General features: G+C 45.7%; 1 protein-coding gene across 1 annotated transcript in view; it reads right to left on the bottom strand.

Annotated features, from left to right (window-relative positions):
* Positions 1-1,033: 1,033 nt before the first annotated feature.
* The window catches only part of NOL10 (nucleolar protein 10), a 93,491-nt gene continuing 78,315 nt past the window's right edge, over positions 1,034-16,209 (bottom strand). The window contains exons 20-21 of the mRNA XM_055540933.1: positions 7,744-7,846; positions 1,034-1,884 (exon numbers count right to left, since the gene is read on the bottom strand). Coding sequence (XP_055396908.1) covers positions 1,765-1,884; positions 7,744-7,846 — 223 coding nt within the window. The 3' untranslated portion in view covers positions 1,034-1,764. The remainder of the gene's footprint in view (positions 1,885-7,743; positions 7,847-16,209) is intronic.

The raw sequence follows: 16,209 nt of genomic DNA, 5'->3' as shown, positions 1-16,209 counted from the left end.
CCAGGTATAGGTGCAGAAGAGCCTGACCCCAGGACACAGATCTGGAAATAGGTCCCTCAACCTCAGGGAAACACGCCAGCCGGCAGCATCCTTCTTTACCTTCTTCTCAAACGATGTGGGAGACACAAGAGTCACAGGAAGCTGGAGCCCTGAGAAAAGACCAGGGGACAGGCCGAGAAAGGCATGGTGGGGGCCCTCTGGTATCACAACACAAGTCGTGTTGGCTGCCCAGGTAACTGGAGGCTCTTTCTGGTGACATGTCTGTGCGCACGCACACATACACACACACACACACACATACAGCCCAGGTAACAAGAGTCTTTCTGGTGATGGGTCTGTGTACACACACACACTCCACCCCACCTCACCACACAGACAGTCACATACACTCTCTTCTTTTTTTTCCTGTAAACATCCTCTCTCTCTCAGACCACAGAGGACCCTCTGGGTAACAAGATCTCTTTCTGGTGACGTGTCTGTGTACGTACACACACACACACACAACCCAGGTAACAGGAGTCTCTTTCTGGTGACGTGTCTGTGTATACACAACCCCCCCCCCACCCCATCACACACACACACACACACACACACACACACACACACACACACACTCTGTCTCTCTCTCTCCTTTTTTTCCTGGAAACATCTCTCCCTCTCATACCACAGAGATCACAGCCTGACCTGTGCTGTTCCCAGTCTGCAGGGCAGCAGAGACACGTGGTGGGGGTGGGGCTGTAGGAAGACAGGAGGGGAGACCGAGGAGTCAGAAGCAAGGTCCCAACAGGAGGGAGACGAGAAAGGAGGAGGCCGGCCTGGGTGCAGAGGCCTGGACCCCAGTGGCCTGAGGCGGTTACTCTCCAGCCTGGCTGTGTTCATTAGAGCCTTTGTCTTTTTGCTCCTGACATCTCAACTTAGATTCTATCATTTACAACCCCAAGAGTCACTATCTCAGGGACTCTTCACACATTCGCATACAAAGAAACCAAAGTCATTTTTCAAATTAACTCAAGGAATGGGTTTCTCTCCAAGAAGCTGTTCAAATGAAAGCATTTATTTTTATAAACGTTGTCTCCAGCCAGTATATCTCTAATTGCACTTAAGACACTGGGGGAAAAAAAAACCTGTATTTAATCCTCTGCCAAGTTAAAAGAATATCCAGTAGCTTCCACTTTCTGTTTTAAATGGCTATTACCATTTAATTTACATTCCCTTGGTATAAAAATATGTTTAAAAAAATCCCAGACCAACACATAAACACACTTACCGGCACATTCTTAAAAACACAAACCTGACCGAAGCCCATAGTTGGGAGAGACGGGAGTGGCCTCTTGGGGTGGGAGTGGGGGTGGGGGCAAAGCGGAGGTGTGGGCAGCAGCGGGCAGGGCAGACAGTTCCAGAAAACCCCACGCCCTGGTCTGCAGCCCAGGAGACCCTCTCAGCTCACGGGGCACCTCTTACAGTATTCGAAGACAACCACCTCTCACACTGGATTAAAACCAGGGGGAAGGAATAATGTTCTCAGGGAGCCACACGGCACAGAGGTGCCCCAGGGCGCCACGTGGCCAGCGGGCCCAGCCCCAGAGTCTGACCAGAGGCCTGGGGACCATGGCCCAGTCTGGACTTCTCTCTGCAGATGCGAGGGCTCCCAGGGACTTGAGGGCTGCCCAACCCCGGCTGTGGCTAACACGCACAAATGAACGACGATCCGGCGGGGGAGATGCACTGAGCTCCTCGGGGTCACGCGCAGGGCCTGCTCCAGAATCAGTGGAATGGCCGCCCCCGCCGGGGCCGGGACCTGAGATGGCCCGCCGAGCGGCGCACAGCCTTCCTCTCCTGCCGGTGCAGTTTCTCAGCCTCCTGCTGCTTCTTTTGCTGCTCCGACTGAGAAAGAAGAGTACATGAGGGGAAAGAAAGAGAAAGGACGTGCCAACACCCCTTTCCAAGGGGCCATCGGAATGCCAACGGCACAACCAGCACTCTCAGCCCAGTTCCGGCAGGGACAGCAGGACCAGTGCCAGGGCCACGGTCACTGTGAGGCCCAGAGCCTTAAACCCCCGGGGCCGGGGCGCTGCCTGAACCACGCAGCTCGAGGCTGGCTCCTCAGCCCACATGCCACACAGCCCCTCACGGGGGAGCTAGCCTGAGGAAGACGTGATGGCTTTCCAAACGCCCACGACTTCTCTTGAGGAACTGTCCTTCGTTGACAAGCCAGAGCTACCCATCAGTTTACTCACATTGTCTTAAAGACAAAAAAAGTCCTTCTGTGCTCCCAAACTGTGTAATAACCCACCCATGATTAACAATGCAGTCCCCCGGAACTGGTTCCAAAGAGAATCAAACTCCCTTGAAAGGGAGAGAGCTACCACTAAACACTGATAAAGGCTCAGCAGACACATCAGTCAATCGCAAGTTCACGGCCGGAAGGGCACATGAGTTCTGGGATGGCTGCTTTGAAGGCACTGTTCTCAACACTCAGGTGAGAAAACCAGACCTCCTCCAAACAGTGTCACTAATCTCACAGAAGAGAGCTACATCAGTGCAGAATCTGCGCTGAAGGGAAGAGAAGCTTCGGAGTTCTAAGAATACAGCTCCGTTCCACCGAGTCTGGTTTGGAGAATACTAACCCCTAACTGTGAAGCTCAAAATAAAACTCTTAGCTGGTGGAACCGAAAGAAAGTCCAACTTTGACAGCAGTGGCGGGGCAACCACTTTCAAAGTTGCAAAATGGCGCCTTAGAGACACCTGCACGGCCTGCGGCCTGTGACCCGCCGGTTCCAGGCACCTGGGGGTACTCATTCATATGTCCACCTTGAAGAACAAGTCTCTGTGTTCACTTATTGCTGGGATCATTCCACTTCTGTAAAGTGAAAGAGCTGGGAGGTGACGGAATCATGAGCAAAGAACACGATTTGTAAGACCAAAAACTGATGACTCTTTCCTATTTGAGGAAACCCTTGGACTGAGATTCTGAAGAATCGAGCACTTTTCCTATGTACCATTTTTCAAAGCCTTTTCAAAGTGACCCTGCCCAGTGTGCTCCTCTGTAGGTCACCCCCTGGCCCCACCCAGTCCGGGGCGCGGTCCTTCCTGCCTGAGGCCAGCCTGACCTCTCACTACAGGATGAGGAACCTCTGTCAGCCCCCTTCAGTCTGCCTCCTCCTGCAACGGACCACAGTGACTCTTTAAAAATAGAAACGGTATGCCGGTCTCCTGCTAACTAGACCTTTTCAACCGCTTTCCACGGTTCTTAAGACCACGGTTAAAATTTAACTTTGGACACGGCCCTGTTGGACAGCTCTACGTGCCTTTCCAGCTACGTGTGAGGCCACAGTTGGCAGCCCCGTGACGGCTATGCTTCTCACGCGTAGGCTCACTCCCACCCCACAGCGAGGCTGGAGGCTGGAACCCTGCCCGCCCCTCAGGGCGCTGCCTGCCCCTCGCCCAGCTGTCCCTCACTCCTCCACTGGGCCGGGCCCCTGACACGCCCAGCCCTGGGCCTCCAGGGGCATGTCCCACATTACGATGAGGTGACTGTATGTGATCTCCCTCCATCCATGGGACTGCGGCACCCACGGCCACGTCTGTCTGTTCTGTGTGTCCCTAGCACGTGGCAGAGAGCAGGCTGAGGCTCCTTTGTGAATGGAGAACTCAGAAACCCGAGGGAAACTGCAGGCTCCCTAGCAGACCAGATAATGGTGTGTCAGCAAGCCCCTGAACACTGCTTATTTAATATTCTGTTTCTTCATATTAAGAAAATTGAAGTGTCGACTCTGTGCGACCCTGTGGACTGTAGCCTACCAGGCTCTTCCATCCATGGGATTCTCCAGGCAAGAATACTGGAGTGGGTTGCCATTTCCTTCTCCAGGGACTCTTCCCGACCCAGGGATCTCCTGCATTGCAGGCAGACGCTTAACATTCTGAGCCACCAGGGAAACACTCATATTAAGAAGCATCCCTTTAAAAATGCCTCTGGCCCAAGTAACTTTGGGAAATAAGGTACTAAATAAAGATAAACAGGGGGTGCTAGGGCTTTTTAAGTCATGAGCTGCTCTGCGTCTTTGATACGGACATCTGTCATGGATTTCCCTTGGGGATGTGGTGGCAAAGCCGGCTTCCAGGAGCCCCCCCTCCGTCTCCTGGAGTGCACTCCACGAGGCCTGGCCCGTGGAGTCCCCACAAAGGCAGGTGTCTACACGTGAGCTCAGAGGTAGCAGCGATCCCTGCAGAAAAACCTCTGTCCAAAAACATGTGTGTGTTCATTTGTGTCTGACTCTTTCGTGACCCCATGGGCAGTCCGCCAGGCTCCCCTGTCTATGGGATCCTCCAGGCAAGAAAACTAGAGTGCATTGCCATTCCCTACTCCAGGGGATCTTCCTGACCCAGGAATCAAACCTGGGTCTCTTGCATCTCTTGCACTGGCAGGCTTTGAAACTTTACCACTGCACCACCTGGGAAGCCCATGTCCAGAAAAAAAAAAAAACTGTTCTTATCCCCAATCTAGAGAAGAGCTGTATTTGCAAGATGTTGCCACTGTGTGACCAATTCGTTACAAGTTAAGAGCCAACCAGCTCCTTCTCCTCCCTGTTCCTGTCCTGACTCCTTCCCCACATCCATGGCAGTCCTATCTCAGGACACAGGGGAGGCTAAATGCAAAGCCCACACCTGCACCAGTACCCGGCTGGCCCAGGGCCCCTGAGGGAATGAACTACAGGGTATTTAAAAGTAGAATCTGGGACCTAATCCTAGTTTTGCCACTACACAATTTTAAATAATATTAAAGCATAGGTTTTTCTCCTTCGATTTGATTAACATTTTAGAAAGTATATATAAAAATACTTGGAAAACTCAAGATTTTACCTGAATATATCACATACCTAGTATAAAAGAATTTGTATTAAAAAAAACCCACAACAATAATTGCATAAAAATTCTTATATAAAATTCTTATATATAAAAAGATTTAATAGTTGAAATTCTATTAGTCAAAGGATGAAACAGGCACAAGACAAACGCAAACTGATGCATTCCCTAGTTTCAAAGCCTCTGCTAGACTCAACCTCAAGGCTGTTTTAAGTATTTTCACTTAAATGTTTCATTTTTGTGTTGCAGTTTAGTCACTAAGTTGTATCCAACTCTGCAACCCCATGGACTGCAGCCCACCAGGCTTGTCTGTCCAAGGAGTTTCCCAGGCAAGAATACTGGTGTGGGTTGCCAATCCCTCCTCCAGGGGGTCTTCCAGGCGAAGGGATTGAACCCACGTCTCCTGCATTGCAGGCGATTCTTTACCGCTGAGCCATCAGGGTAGCCCTCTATTGTTTTTTGGGGGTGGGGGTGGGGGAATCAGAGCCATCTTATTTCCAGTTTACCACAAATCATAAACTGATACTGACCTCAGTACCTTCCAACTGGGGAAACGTGGGGAAGGAGTGTGCTTGTGTCCTCCCAGCTCACCTCGTGTGGCAGAGGGAGCCCTGGGCTGGGCAGCTGGGAGCCTGCGAGGTCTTCCTACAGGAGACCTATGCCTGCCGCCCCCTCAGCATCGTGAACTTCAGAGGGAATTAGGAAACGTTCGAGGGTACAGAGAATCTCTAAGAAAGTAGGCACAATGAGTTAGTCTGAACACACAGCCAGTTTTGGCTTATTTAAATGAGAAATGTAAGATGCAAGTTTGCTGTAAATGGAGACAGAGTTAACTGAAAAGCTTCTTACACACAGAATAAAAAAGTTCTAATGGGAGGAGTGGGAAGAGGGGGATTTGGGAAAAGGTGATCAAAAGTACAAACTTCAGTCACGAGATAAAGGAGTATTAGGGGTGTGATGTACAGTGTGAAGACTACAGTCAAAACTGCTATATTACACACAGGAAAGCTGTTCAGAGGGTAAATCCTTAGAGTTCTCATCACAAAGAAAAAACAATATTTTTTCTTTTTCTGCCTTTTTTTTTGTATCTATATAAGATAATGAATGATAACTAAGTAAAAAATATCCTTATCATTTGGCAGGCCTTCTGACGACATCAGAAAGAACTGTCAACAACCAGAGATGAATGAGCGGACGTTGTGAACACATTTCTCCGAAGGAAATGTATGAATGGCCAATAAGCACATAAAAAAATGCTCTACCATTGTTAGTCATCAGGAAAATGTCAATCAAAACCATAGTGAGATACCACTTCACACCCACAAGGATGACTACAATAAAGACCAACAGTAACAAGTATTGGCAAGGATGAGAAAAACAGAACCCTCACAGACTGCTGGTGGGAATGGGCAATGGTGCCATCGCTTTGGAAAACAGTCTAGTCGTTCCTCAAAAAGTTAAAACAACAAACAACCCTAATGTCCACCATCAGATTAAGGGATAAGCAAATTGTGGTATGGGCTTCCCAGGTAGTTCAGTGGTAAAGAATCCGTTGCCACTGAAGGAGACATGGATTTGATCCCTGGGTCTGGAAGATCCCCTGGAGAAGGAAATGGCAACCCACTCCAGTATTCTTGCCCAAAGAATCTCATGGACAGAGGAACCTGGTGGACTACAGTCTATAATATCGCAGAAGAGTCGGACTCAACTTAGCAACTGAACAACAAAAAACTGTGGTATATTCATAGAATTAAATATTACTCAGTCACAAAAATGAATAAAGCTCTTGTACATGCTGCAACATGGATTAGCCTTTAAAAACATGCTAAGGTAAAAGAGGCTAGTCACAAAAGAAAACACGTTGTGTGATTCTATATATATACACAATGTCCAGAACAGGCAAATCCATAGGCTGGGACATGAGAGGGTGGGGTTTTGTTCTGGAGTGATGAGGATGGTCCAGATTTAGATGGTGATAATTGAGCACAGCATTTGGCGACTACTAAAAACTCCGGGAGTTGGTGATGGACAGGGAGGCCTGGTGTGCTGCGATTCATGGGGTCGCAGAGTCGGACACGACTCAGCTACTGAACTGAACTGAACTGAAAAACCCTGAACTGTATATTTTTAAAAGGGTGGATTTTAGATACTTGTATTATATCTCAATTTAAGAAAAGGATCAGAAGTGAAGTCTTTGTCATTCTTTCCCTTTTTGTGACAATACATATTAAGCGAGAGTGACTAAATGAGAAAAAAATTTTTTTGAAAACTAAAACCATGGAGCTTCTTCACTCATCTGTTCATAGCAAATATTTAAAGCAGCTTATTCCTCCTTCATTGTATGTCAGGTGTCATCAAAGGTGGCTTAGAAATGACTGTGGTTAAGTCAGTTTAGAATGGGACCTACTGCGGATAAAGTAATTCGCCTCCTGAAACTATCCACCCTGGGCAAGCTGACTGCACTGTGATGAACACATTAGAAATCACCAGTTCTTGATCATCTTCTAGTCCATGTGAGCCTGAACTATTCTTTCACAGTGGTGGATGGTCAGGACTTCTGTTTTACAAGGTCCCACCTCAGGTGGCCCAGCGACCCCGAAACCATGCTGCGGTTCTTCACCAACAGTACCGAGCCTGGGGTCACGGGGGGCCTGCCTCCCTCGGGACACCAGACGGACGCCTGGCTCTGCCAATGCTCTGCCCTGCAATGTGCTTGCAACCCAGGAGGGGCTCTGGCTACAGGGAAAACATGCCCGAACAGCACACGCTCCCTCAACAGGGGGAAGCTTGGAAGGCAGCTCTGAGGTCAGACACACACAACACTGCTGGAAGCCTTGTCTTCTTCTGTGAATTAAAAAAGAACACGAGAAAGCAACTTACCTTCTTTAATGTAAATGTCAGTTGTTTGCTGCCAACCGTGGTGTCGGATACACTCAATGTTCCGTTTTTCGCTTCAAGTTTCAACCGGTCTTCAAGGGTTTTACTGCAGGAAATTTAAGAGAATGACACATTAATTAGGGTTATGTTTTGATTTCCCATTAGAAACAAGCTTTAATTAGAATCGATCACACAAAGAATGACCTTTTACACATGTGGTAAAGACAGAAAATGGCATTTGTTTAACACAATCAATGGACAGAATTGCAGACACTCAAACCGTCATTACTCAGACTCAGCAAATATGCAGTAGAAACAATGGCTGTCCCAAACACCCACTAATTAAGTATTTTAAGTGGTGGTTCCAAATATTTCAGTGCTTGCTATTTATGTTACTAAATCACATTTCTGAAGCCAAAATGCAAAGGAGCCATATTTCTGAAGCATGTAATTTACTGTAACGGTCAGAGGCACTTAAGCTGCTAAAGCATTTTATATTAAATCCAGGCACCAGTTAGGTATGTGAGCATCTCAGCAACTCATTCACCTTCTACACAGCAGTGAACACAAGCAAAGCCTTTCGGGTCAAGCCACAGAGAAGTGCTATGAGAAATCTGACTTTTCCTTCACTCGGTCTTAGCTTATCGACCACACTCATTACCCAGAGTACAAGCAACTTGACACATGAGATCATCTGATGACACGGAGAAAACAAAAGCAATCACACTGGGGATTTGACTTAGCCTGATTCAGGGCTATCTCTCCTTTAAACTTCGTACTTGACTTGCTTTCTGACACAATTTACCCCCAATTCAAATTTCGTTTCTTGACCATGTTTCTAAAGTCTCTCTCTATAATCTTTGTCCTTGTTATGGTCTGCTGTGCCTGGCAACTCACTGCATCTACGACAGTCAAGATGTTGATTCTGAATTTAGATTTAGTACCAGTTATATAACACTTCATTTGGACATGACTGAGCGACTTCACTTTCACGTGTTCTTATAACAATGCTTTATTATAAAAGCAGATCAGCGTTAACTTGCTTTAGAGAGAAAAAACAGAACTAAGACTAAAGATAGATATTTTTAGTAAGTTTTAATGTTAGCTCTAGCCCTTCTGCATGTGTGTGTGCTCATTCATTTCCAACTCTTTGCGACCCCATGGACTGGAGCCTACCAGGCTCCTCTGTGCACAGGATTCTCCAGGTTAAGAATATTAGAGTGGTATGATTCACGCACGTGAGGAGATGCCCCATGCCCAAGGTGAGAGAAACCCAAGTAGGACGGTAGGTGTTGCAGGAGGGCATCAGAGGGCAAACACACTGAAACCATACTCACAGAAAACTAGTCAATCTAATCACACTAGGACCACAGCCTTGTCTAACTCAATGAAACTAAGCCATGCCCGTGGGGCCACCCAAGACAGGCGGGTCATGGTGGAGAGATTTGACAGAATGTGGTCCACTGGAGAAGGGAATGGCAAACCACTTCAGTATTCTTGCCTTGAGAACCCCATGAACAGTATGAAAAGGCAAAATGATAGGATACTGAAAGAGAAACTCCCCAGGTCAGTAGGTGCCCAATATGCTACTGGAGATCAGTGGAGAAATAACTCCAGGAAGAATGAAGGGATGGAGCCAAAGCAAAAACAATACCCAGCTGTGGATGTGACTGGTGATAGAAGCAAGGTCCAATGCTGTAAAGAACAATATTGCAAAGGAACCTGGAATGTCAGGTCCATGAATCAAGGTAAATTGGAAGTGGTCAAACAAGAGATGGCAAGAGTGAATGTCGACATTCTAGGAATCAGTGAGCTGGAATAGGTGAATGTAACTCAGATGACCATTATATCTACTACTGCAGGCAGGAATCCCTCAGAAGACATGGAGTGGCCATCATGGTCAACAAAAGAGTCTGAAATGCAGTACTTGGAGGCAATCTCAAAAACGACAGAATGATCTCTGTTCGTTTCCAAGGCAAACCATTCAATATCACAGTAATCCAAGTCTATGCCCCAACCAGTAACGCTGAAGAAGCTGAAGTTGAACGGTTCTACGAAGACCTACAAGACCTTTTAGAACTAACACCCAAAAAAGATGTCCTTTTCATTATAGGGGACTGGAACACAAAAGTAGGAAGTCAAGAAACACCTGGAGTAACAGGCAAATTTGGCCTTGGAATACAGAATGAAGCAGGGCAAAGACTAATAGAGTTTTGCCAAGAAAATGCACTGGTCATAACAAACACCCTCTTCCAACAACACAAGAGAAGACTCTATACATGGACATCACCAGATAGTCAACACCGAAATCAGATAGATTATATTCTTTGCAGCCAAAGATGGAGAAGCTCTACACAGTCAACAAAAACAAGACCAGGAGCTGACTGTGGCTCAGACCATGAACTCCTTATTGCCAAATTCAGACTTAAAATTGAAGAAAGTAGGGAAAACCACTAGACCATTCAGGTATGACCTAAATCAAATCCCTTATGATTATACAGTGGAAGTGAGAAATAGATTTAAGGGCCTAGATCTGATAGAGTGCCTGATGAACTATGGATGGAAGTTCGTGACATTGTCCAGGAGACAGGGATCAAGACCATCCCCATGGAAAAGAAATGCAAAAAAGCAAAATGGCTGTCTGGGGAGGCCTTACAAATAGCTGTGAAAAGAAGAGAAGCAAAAAGCAAAGGAGAAAAGGAAAGATATACACATCTGAATGTAGAGTTCCAAAGTATAGCAAGAAGAGATAAGAAAGCCTTCTTCAGCAATCAATGCAAAGAAATAGAGGAAAACAACAGAATGGGAAAGACGAGGGATCTCTTCAAGAAAATCAGAGATACCAAGGGAACATTTCATGCAAAGATGGGCTCAATAAAGGACACAAATGGTATGGACCTAACCGAAGCAGAAGATATTAAGAAGAGATGGCAAGAATACACAGAAGAACTGTACAAAAAAGATCTTCATGACCCAGATAATCACGATGGTGTGATCACTGACCTAGAGCCAGACATCCTGGAATGTGAAGTCAAGTGGGCCTTAGAAAGCATCACTGCGAACAAAGCTAGTGGAGGTGATGGAATTGCAGTTGAGCTATTTCAAATCCTGAAAGATGATGCTGTGAAAGCACTGCACTCAATATGCCAGCAAATTTGGAAAACTCAGCAGTGGCCACAGGACTGGAAAAGGTCAGTTTTCATTCCAATCCCAAAGAAAGGCAATGCCAAAGAATGCTCAAACTACCGCCCAATTACACTCATCTCACACGCTAGTAAAGTAATGCTCAAAATTCTCCAAGCCAGGCTTCAGCAATATGTGAACTGTGAACTTCCTGATGTTCAAGCTGGTTTTAGAAAAGGCAGAGGAACCAGAGATCAAATTGCCAACATCCACTGGATCATGGAAAGGGCAAGAGAGTTCCAGAAAAACATCTATTTGTGCTTTATTGACTATGCCAAAGCCTTTGACTGTGTGGGTCACAATAAACTGTGGAAAATTCTGAGAGAGATGGGAATACCAGACCACCTGATCTGCCTCTTGAGAAATTTGTATGCAGGTCAGGAAGCAACAGTTAGAACTGGACATGGAACAGACTGGTTCCAAATAGGAAAAGCAGTATGTCAAGGCTGTATATTGTCACCCTGCTTATTTAACTTATATGCAGAGTACATCATGAGAAACGCTGGACTGGAAGAAACACAAGCTGGAATCAAGATTGCCGGGAGAAATATCAATAACCTCAGATATGCAGATGACACCACCCTTATGGCAGAAAGTGAAGAGGAACTCAAAAGCCGCTTGATGAAAGTGAAAGTGGAGAGTGAAAAAGTTGGCTTAAAGCTCAACATTCAGAAAATGAAGATCATGGCATCCGGTCCCACCACTTCATGGGAAATAGATGGGCAAACAGTGGAAACAGTGTCAGACTTTATTTTTCTGGGCTCCAAAATCACTACAGATGGTGACTGCAGCCATGAAATGAAAAGACACTTACTCCTTGGAAGGAAGGTTATGACCAACCTAGATAGTATATTGAAAAGCAGAGACGCTACTTTGCCAACAAAGGTTCGTCTAGTCAAGGCTATGGTTTTTCCTGTGGTCATGTATGGATGTGAGAGTTGGACTGTGAAGAAGGCTGAGCACTGAAGAATTGATGCTTTTGAACTGTGGTGTTGGAGAAGACTCTTGAGAGTCCCTTGGACTGCAAGGAGATCCAACCAGTCCATTCTGAAGGAGATCAGCCCTGGGATTTCTTTGGAAGGAATGATGCTAAAGCTGAAACTCCGGTACTTTGGCCACCTCATGCGAAGAGTTGACTCATTGGAAAAGACTCTGATGCTGGGAGGGATTGGGGGCAGGAGGAGAAGGGGACGCCAGAGGATGAGATGGCTGGATGGCATCACTGACTCGATGGACGTGAGTCTGAGTGAACTCCGGGAGTTGGTGATGGACAGGGAGGCCTGGCGTGCTGCGATTCATGGGGTCGCAAAGAGTCCGACACGACTGAGCGACTGATCTGATCTGATGATTCTCGTTGATGTGTGGCAGAAACCAACACAATACTGTAAAGCAATTATTCTTCATTTGAAAAGAAAAAAAAAATATTGGAGTAGGTTGCCATTTCCTCCTCCAGGGAATTTTCCTGACCCAGGGATCATACCCACATCTCCTTTGGCAGGCGGATTTGGGAAGCCCTCTAGAAAAGGTTAAAGCAATATCCTCACATCCCTGGGATGAAACTGGGAGAGCAGAGGAGAGGGAACCAAAAAGAATAAGGTTATCTCTTCTATTCAGTTCCTTCCTCAAAAAAAAAAAAAAGCAAAAACACTTCCAATACTCCTTGCACCAACTTAAAACTAAATGCACCCTTTTGTAATTTAAAAGCTTGGCTGAATTTTAAAGAGACTGGTGGTGGTGGTGGTGGTACATTGTATGAAAGGGTCGTCTTTTTCCTGAAATAGGATCTTTGGGACTAATTACTGAGAACACAGCTCCACGAGACAAAGTGATGCTCCTTTGAAATTCTGAAAGCCAGTGTTTGATGTTCACAGCTTTGAAAGCTCTACCTCTAGTTTACGACTACTAGTTAGTACTAAATATACCTTCCTTATATAATTTGAGACATAAAGTGGTTAGCATAAAAGTGGCAACTCTTTTCTAAGCAATAATGCTATTAAGAAGCACTTTTAAAGTACTTTTCATCTTCAAAGTTCCTAACAGACTAACTAATTAATCCTTTCAACATCCCTGAGACAGAATATAGATGGCAAAAGGGAGGTAAGATATTCTATGACTTGCCCCAGGCCACAGAAGGATTCGAGTCTAAAACCAGGATTCCAATTTAAGAATTTTTGGTTTCCAGGCGTGTGTCAGACCATGCTTGATTTATAAAGTTTTTTTCAGGAAATGTGTCCATTAAATATTCTAAATGACAAGCTTCCACATGACAAACTGAGTGAAATGAAGGTTTGGTTTCGCCTTTTCTTTTTTTTTTAAACCAGAATTCAAAAGTAAAGTGTAAACCGACTCCAGCATACGTGTGACTCATGTCAGCCTCAGCAAATGCCTTTGGTTGTTCATTTCATTTTTGTTCTTTCTTTTCAGGGCTATAAACGCTGAGATTTTACAGGTAACAGGAATTCTGAATAACTATGGAGCCACTGAGACAAGGTGGTACATAGAGAATACTAATTTGGGAAGAAAAAGACTTTTCAAGTAAATTGTGGGAAATTACTACTCTTCTCAGGATGACCTAGCTCCTCCATGACAGGGCAGCGCGGCTCTGGTCTCCTCTCCGGGTTCCTGGCCGTGCGCTTGTAGAGACTTGTCCTGTCTTGGCTCCCTGGAGAGACCTGAGCTTTGGAAGGAGCCGTGGCAGAGGATCAGACGCGGGGGCCAAGGGCAGAGGCTTCTGCAGTAAAGCAGGTCCCACTTTCCTCCCTTCAAAGTCAGCCTGCGAACGTGGCTGCGAACCAGCAGTCCCCGAGCCTGCTACCCGAGTGTGAATTCGGTCAGAGACGATGGAAGACCCGGCCAGACACCTGCAAACTGTCTACTGTGAACAAAGAAGAAAATGCAGGAGCCTCGGTGCTTGTCCTCCTCATGCTCGCCCAGGACGGCTGGCCCTCCCAGTCCCACGCCCCTCCCTGTCTAGGCTTCAGGTCAGCTGGCTTCTGGCTACTTTGTAATTGATGGTCAAGTTAAGAATTTCAGGAGGGAAAAAAAAAAAGCTTTTTTCATGAGATGACTGCGGGGACTGCCAAGAAGACAGATACAACACAGGCTATAGCAGGTGGAAAGTGAGAGAAGTACTCAGCACAGGATGGAGTGGACATGGGGTCAAGACCTACATGATCAGTACGGCTGTATAAGAAGAAAGAAGAGTGGGTATAAACGCCAGGGGGAAATACTAAGGTATTTAATAGATGCTCCAGGATAGCTGAATGATTTACTTCTTTGAGGCTCTAAAACACACATGCACTGATATTTAATTACAAATAATGCTCCTTCTTGGAGTTCTTAAAATCATTTTGTGAGGAAAGGGAGGGGGAGAGTGGAAGAAATCCATTAAGGCACAGAGAAGAGGTAAGTTCAGTTCAGTTGCTCAGTCCTGTCCAACTCTTTGCAACCCCATGAATTGCAGCACGCCAGGCCTCCCTGTCTATCACCAACTCCCGGAGTTCAACCAAACTCATGTCCATTGAGTTGGTGATGCCATCCAGCCATCTCATCCTCTGTCGTCCTCTTCTCCTCCTGCCCCCAGTCCCTCCCAGCATCTGAGTTGAGTCTTTTCCAATGAGTCAACTCTTCGCATCAGGTAGCCAAAGTATTGGAGTTTCAGCTTTAGCATCATTCCTTCCAAAGAAATCCCAGGACTGATCTCCTTTAGAATGGACTGGTTGGATCTTTTTGCAGTCCAAGGGACTCTCAAGAGTCTTCTCCAACACCACAGTTCAAAAGCATCAATTCTTTGGCGCTCAGCTTTCTTCACAGTCCAACTCTCACATCCAAACATGACCACTGGAAAAACCACAGCCTTGACTAGATGGACCTTTGTTGGCAAAGTAATGTGTCTGCTTTTGAATATGCTATCTAGGTTGGTCATAACTTTCCTTCCAAGGAGTAAGCGTCTTTTAATTTCATAGCTGCAATCACCATCTGCAGTGATTTTGGAGCCCAGAAAAATAAAGTATGACACTGTTTCCCCATCTATTTCCCATGAAGTGATGGGACCAGAAGCCATGATCTTCGTTTTCTGAATGTTGAGCTTTAAGCCAACTTTTCCACTCTCCTCTTTCACTTTCATCAAGAGGCTTTTGAGTTCCTCTTCACTTTCTGCCATAAGGGTGGTGTCATCTGCATATCTGAGGTTATTGATATTTCTCCCGGCAATCTTGATTTCAGCTTGTGTTTCTTACAGCCCAGCGTTTCTCATGATGTACTCTGCATAGAAGTTAAATAAGTAGGGTGACAATATACAGCCTTGATGTACTCCTTTTCCTATTTGGAACCAGTCTGTTGTTCCAAGTTCATTTCTAACTCTTGCTTCCTGACCTGCATATAAGTTTCTCAAGAGGCAGATCAGGTGGTCTGGTATTCCCATCTCTTGAAGAATTTTCCACAGTTTATTGTGATGCACACAGTCAAAGGCTTTGTCATAGTCAATAAAGCAGAAATAGATGTTTTTCTGGAACTCTCTTGCTTTTCCCCTGATTCAGCAGATGTTGGCAATTTGATCTCTGGTTCCTCTGCCTTTTCTAAAACCAGCTTGAACATCTGGAAGTTCACGGTTCACATATTGCTGAAGCCTGGCTTGGAGAATTTTGATGCAAAAGTACGAAGTCAAGAAACACCTGGGGTAACAGGCAAATTTGGCCTTGGAATACGGAATGAAGCAGGGCAAAGGCTAATAGAGTTTTGTCAAGAGAATGCACTGGTCATAACAAACACCCTCTTCCAACAACACAAGAGAAGACTTTACACGTGGACATCACCAGATGGTCAACACCGAAATCAGATTGATTATATTCTTTGCAGCCAAAGATGGAGAAGCTCTATACAGTCAGCAAAGACAAGACCATTCAGGTATGACCTAAATCAAATCCCTTATGATTATACAGTGGAAGTGAGAAATAGATTTAAGGGACTAGATCTGATAGATAGAGTGCCTGATGAACTATGGATGGAGGTTCGTGACATTGTCCAGGAGACAAGGATCAAGACTATCCCCATGGAAAAGAAATGCAAAAAAGCAAAATGGCTGTCAGGGGAGGCCTTACAAATAGCTGTGAAAAGAGAAGTGAAAAGCAAAGGAGAAAAGGAAAGATATAAGCATCTGAATGCAGAGTTCCAATGAACAGCAAGGAGAGATAAGAAAGCCTTCCTCAGCGATCAATGAAAAGAAATAGAAGAAAACAACAGAATGGGAAAGACTAGAGATCTCTTCAAGAAAATCAGAGATACCAA

Source organism: Bubalus kerabau, chromosome 11, assembly GCF_029407905.1.
Source record: "Bubalus kerabau isolate K-KA32 ecotype Philippines breed swamp buffalo chromosome 11, PCC_UOA_SB_1v2, whole genome shotgun sequence".
NCBI classification, from domain to species: Eukaryota; Metazoa; Chordata; class Mammalia; order Artiodactyla; family Bovidae; genus Bubalus; species Bubalus kerabau.
Note: the sequence above shows the minus strand (reverse complement) of the source record. Positions and strands in the feature narration are given on the sequence as shown.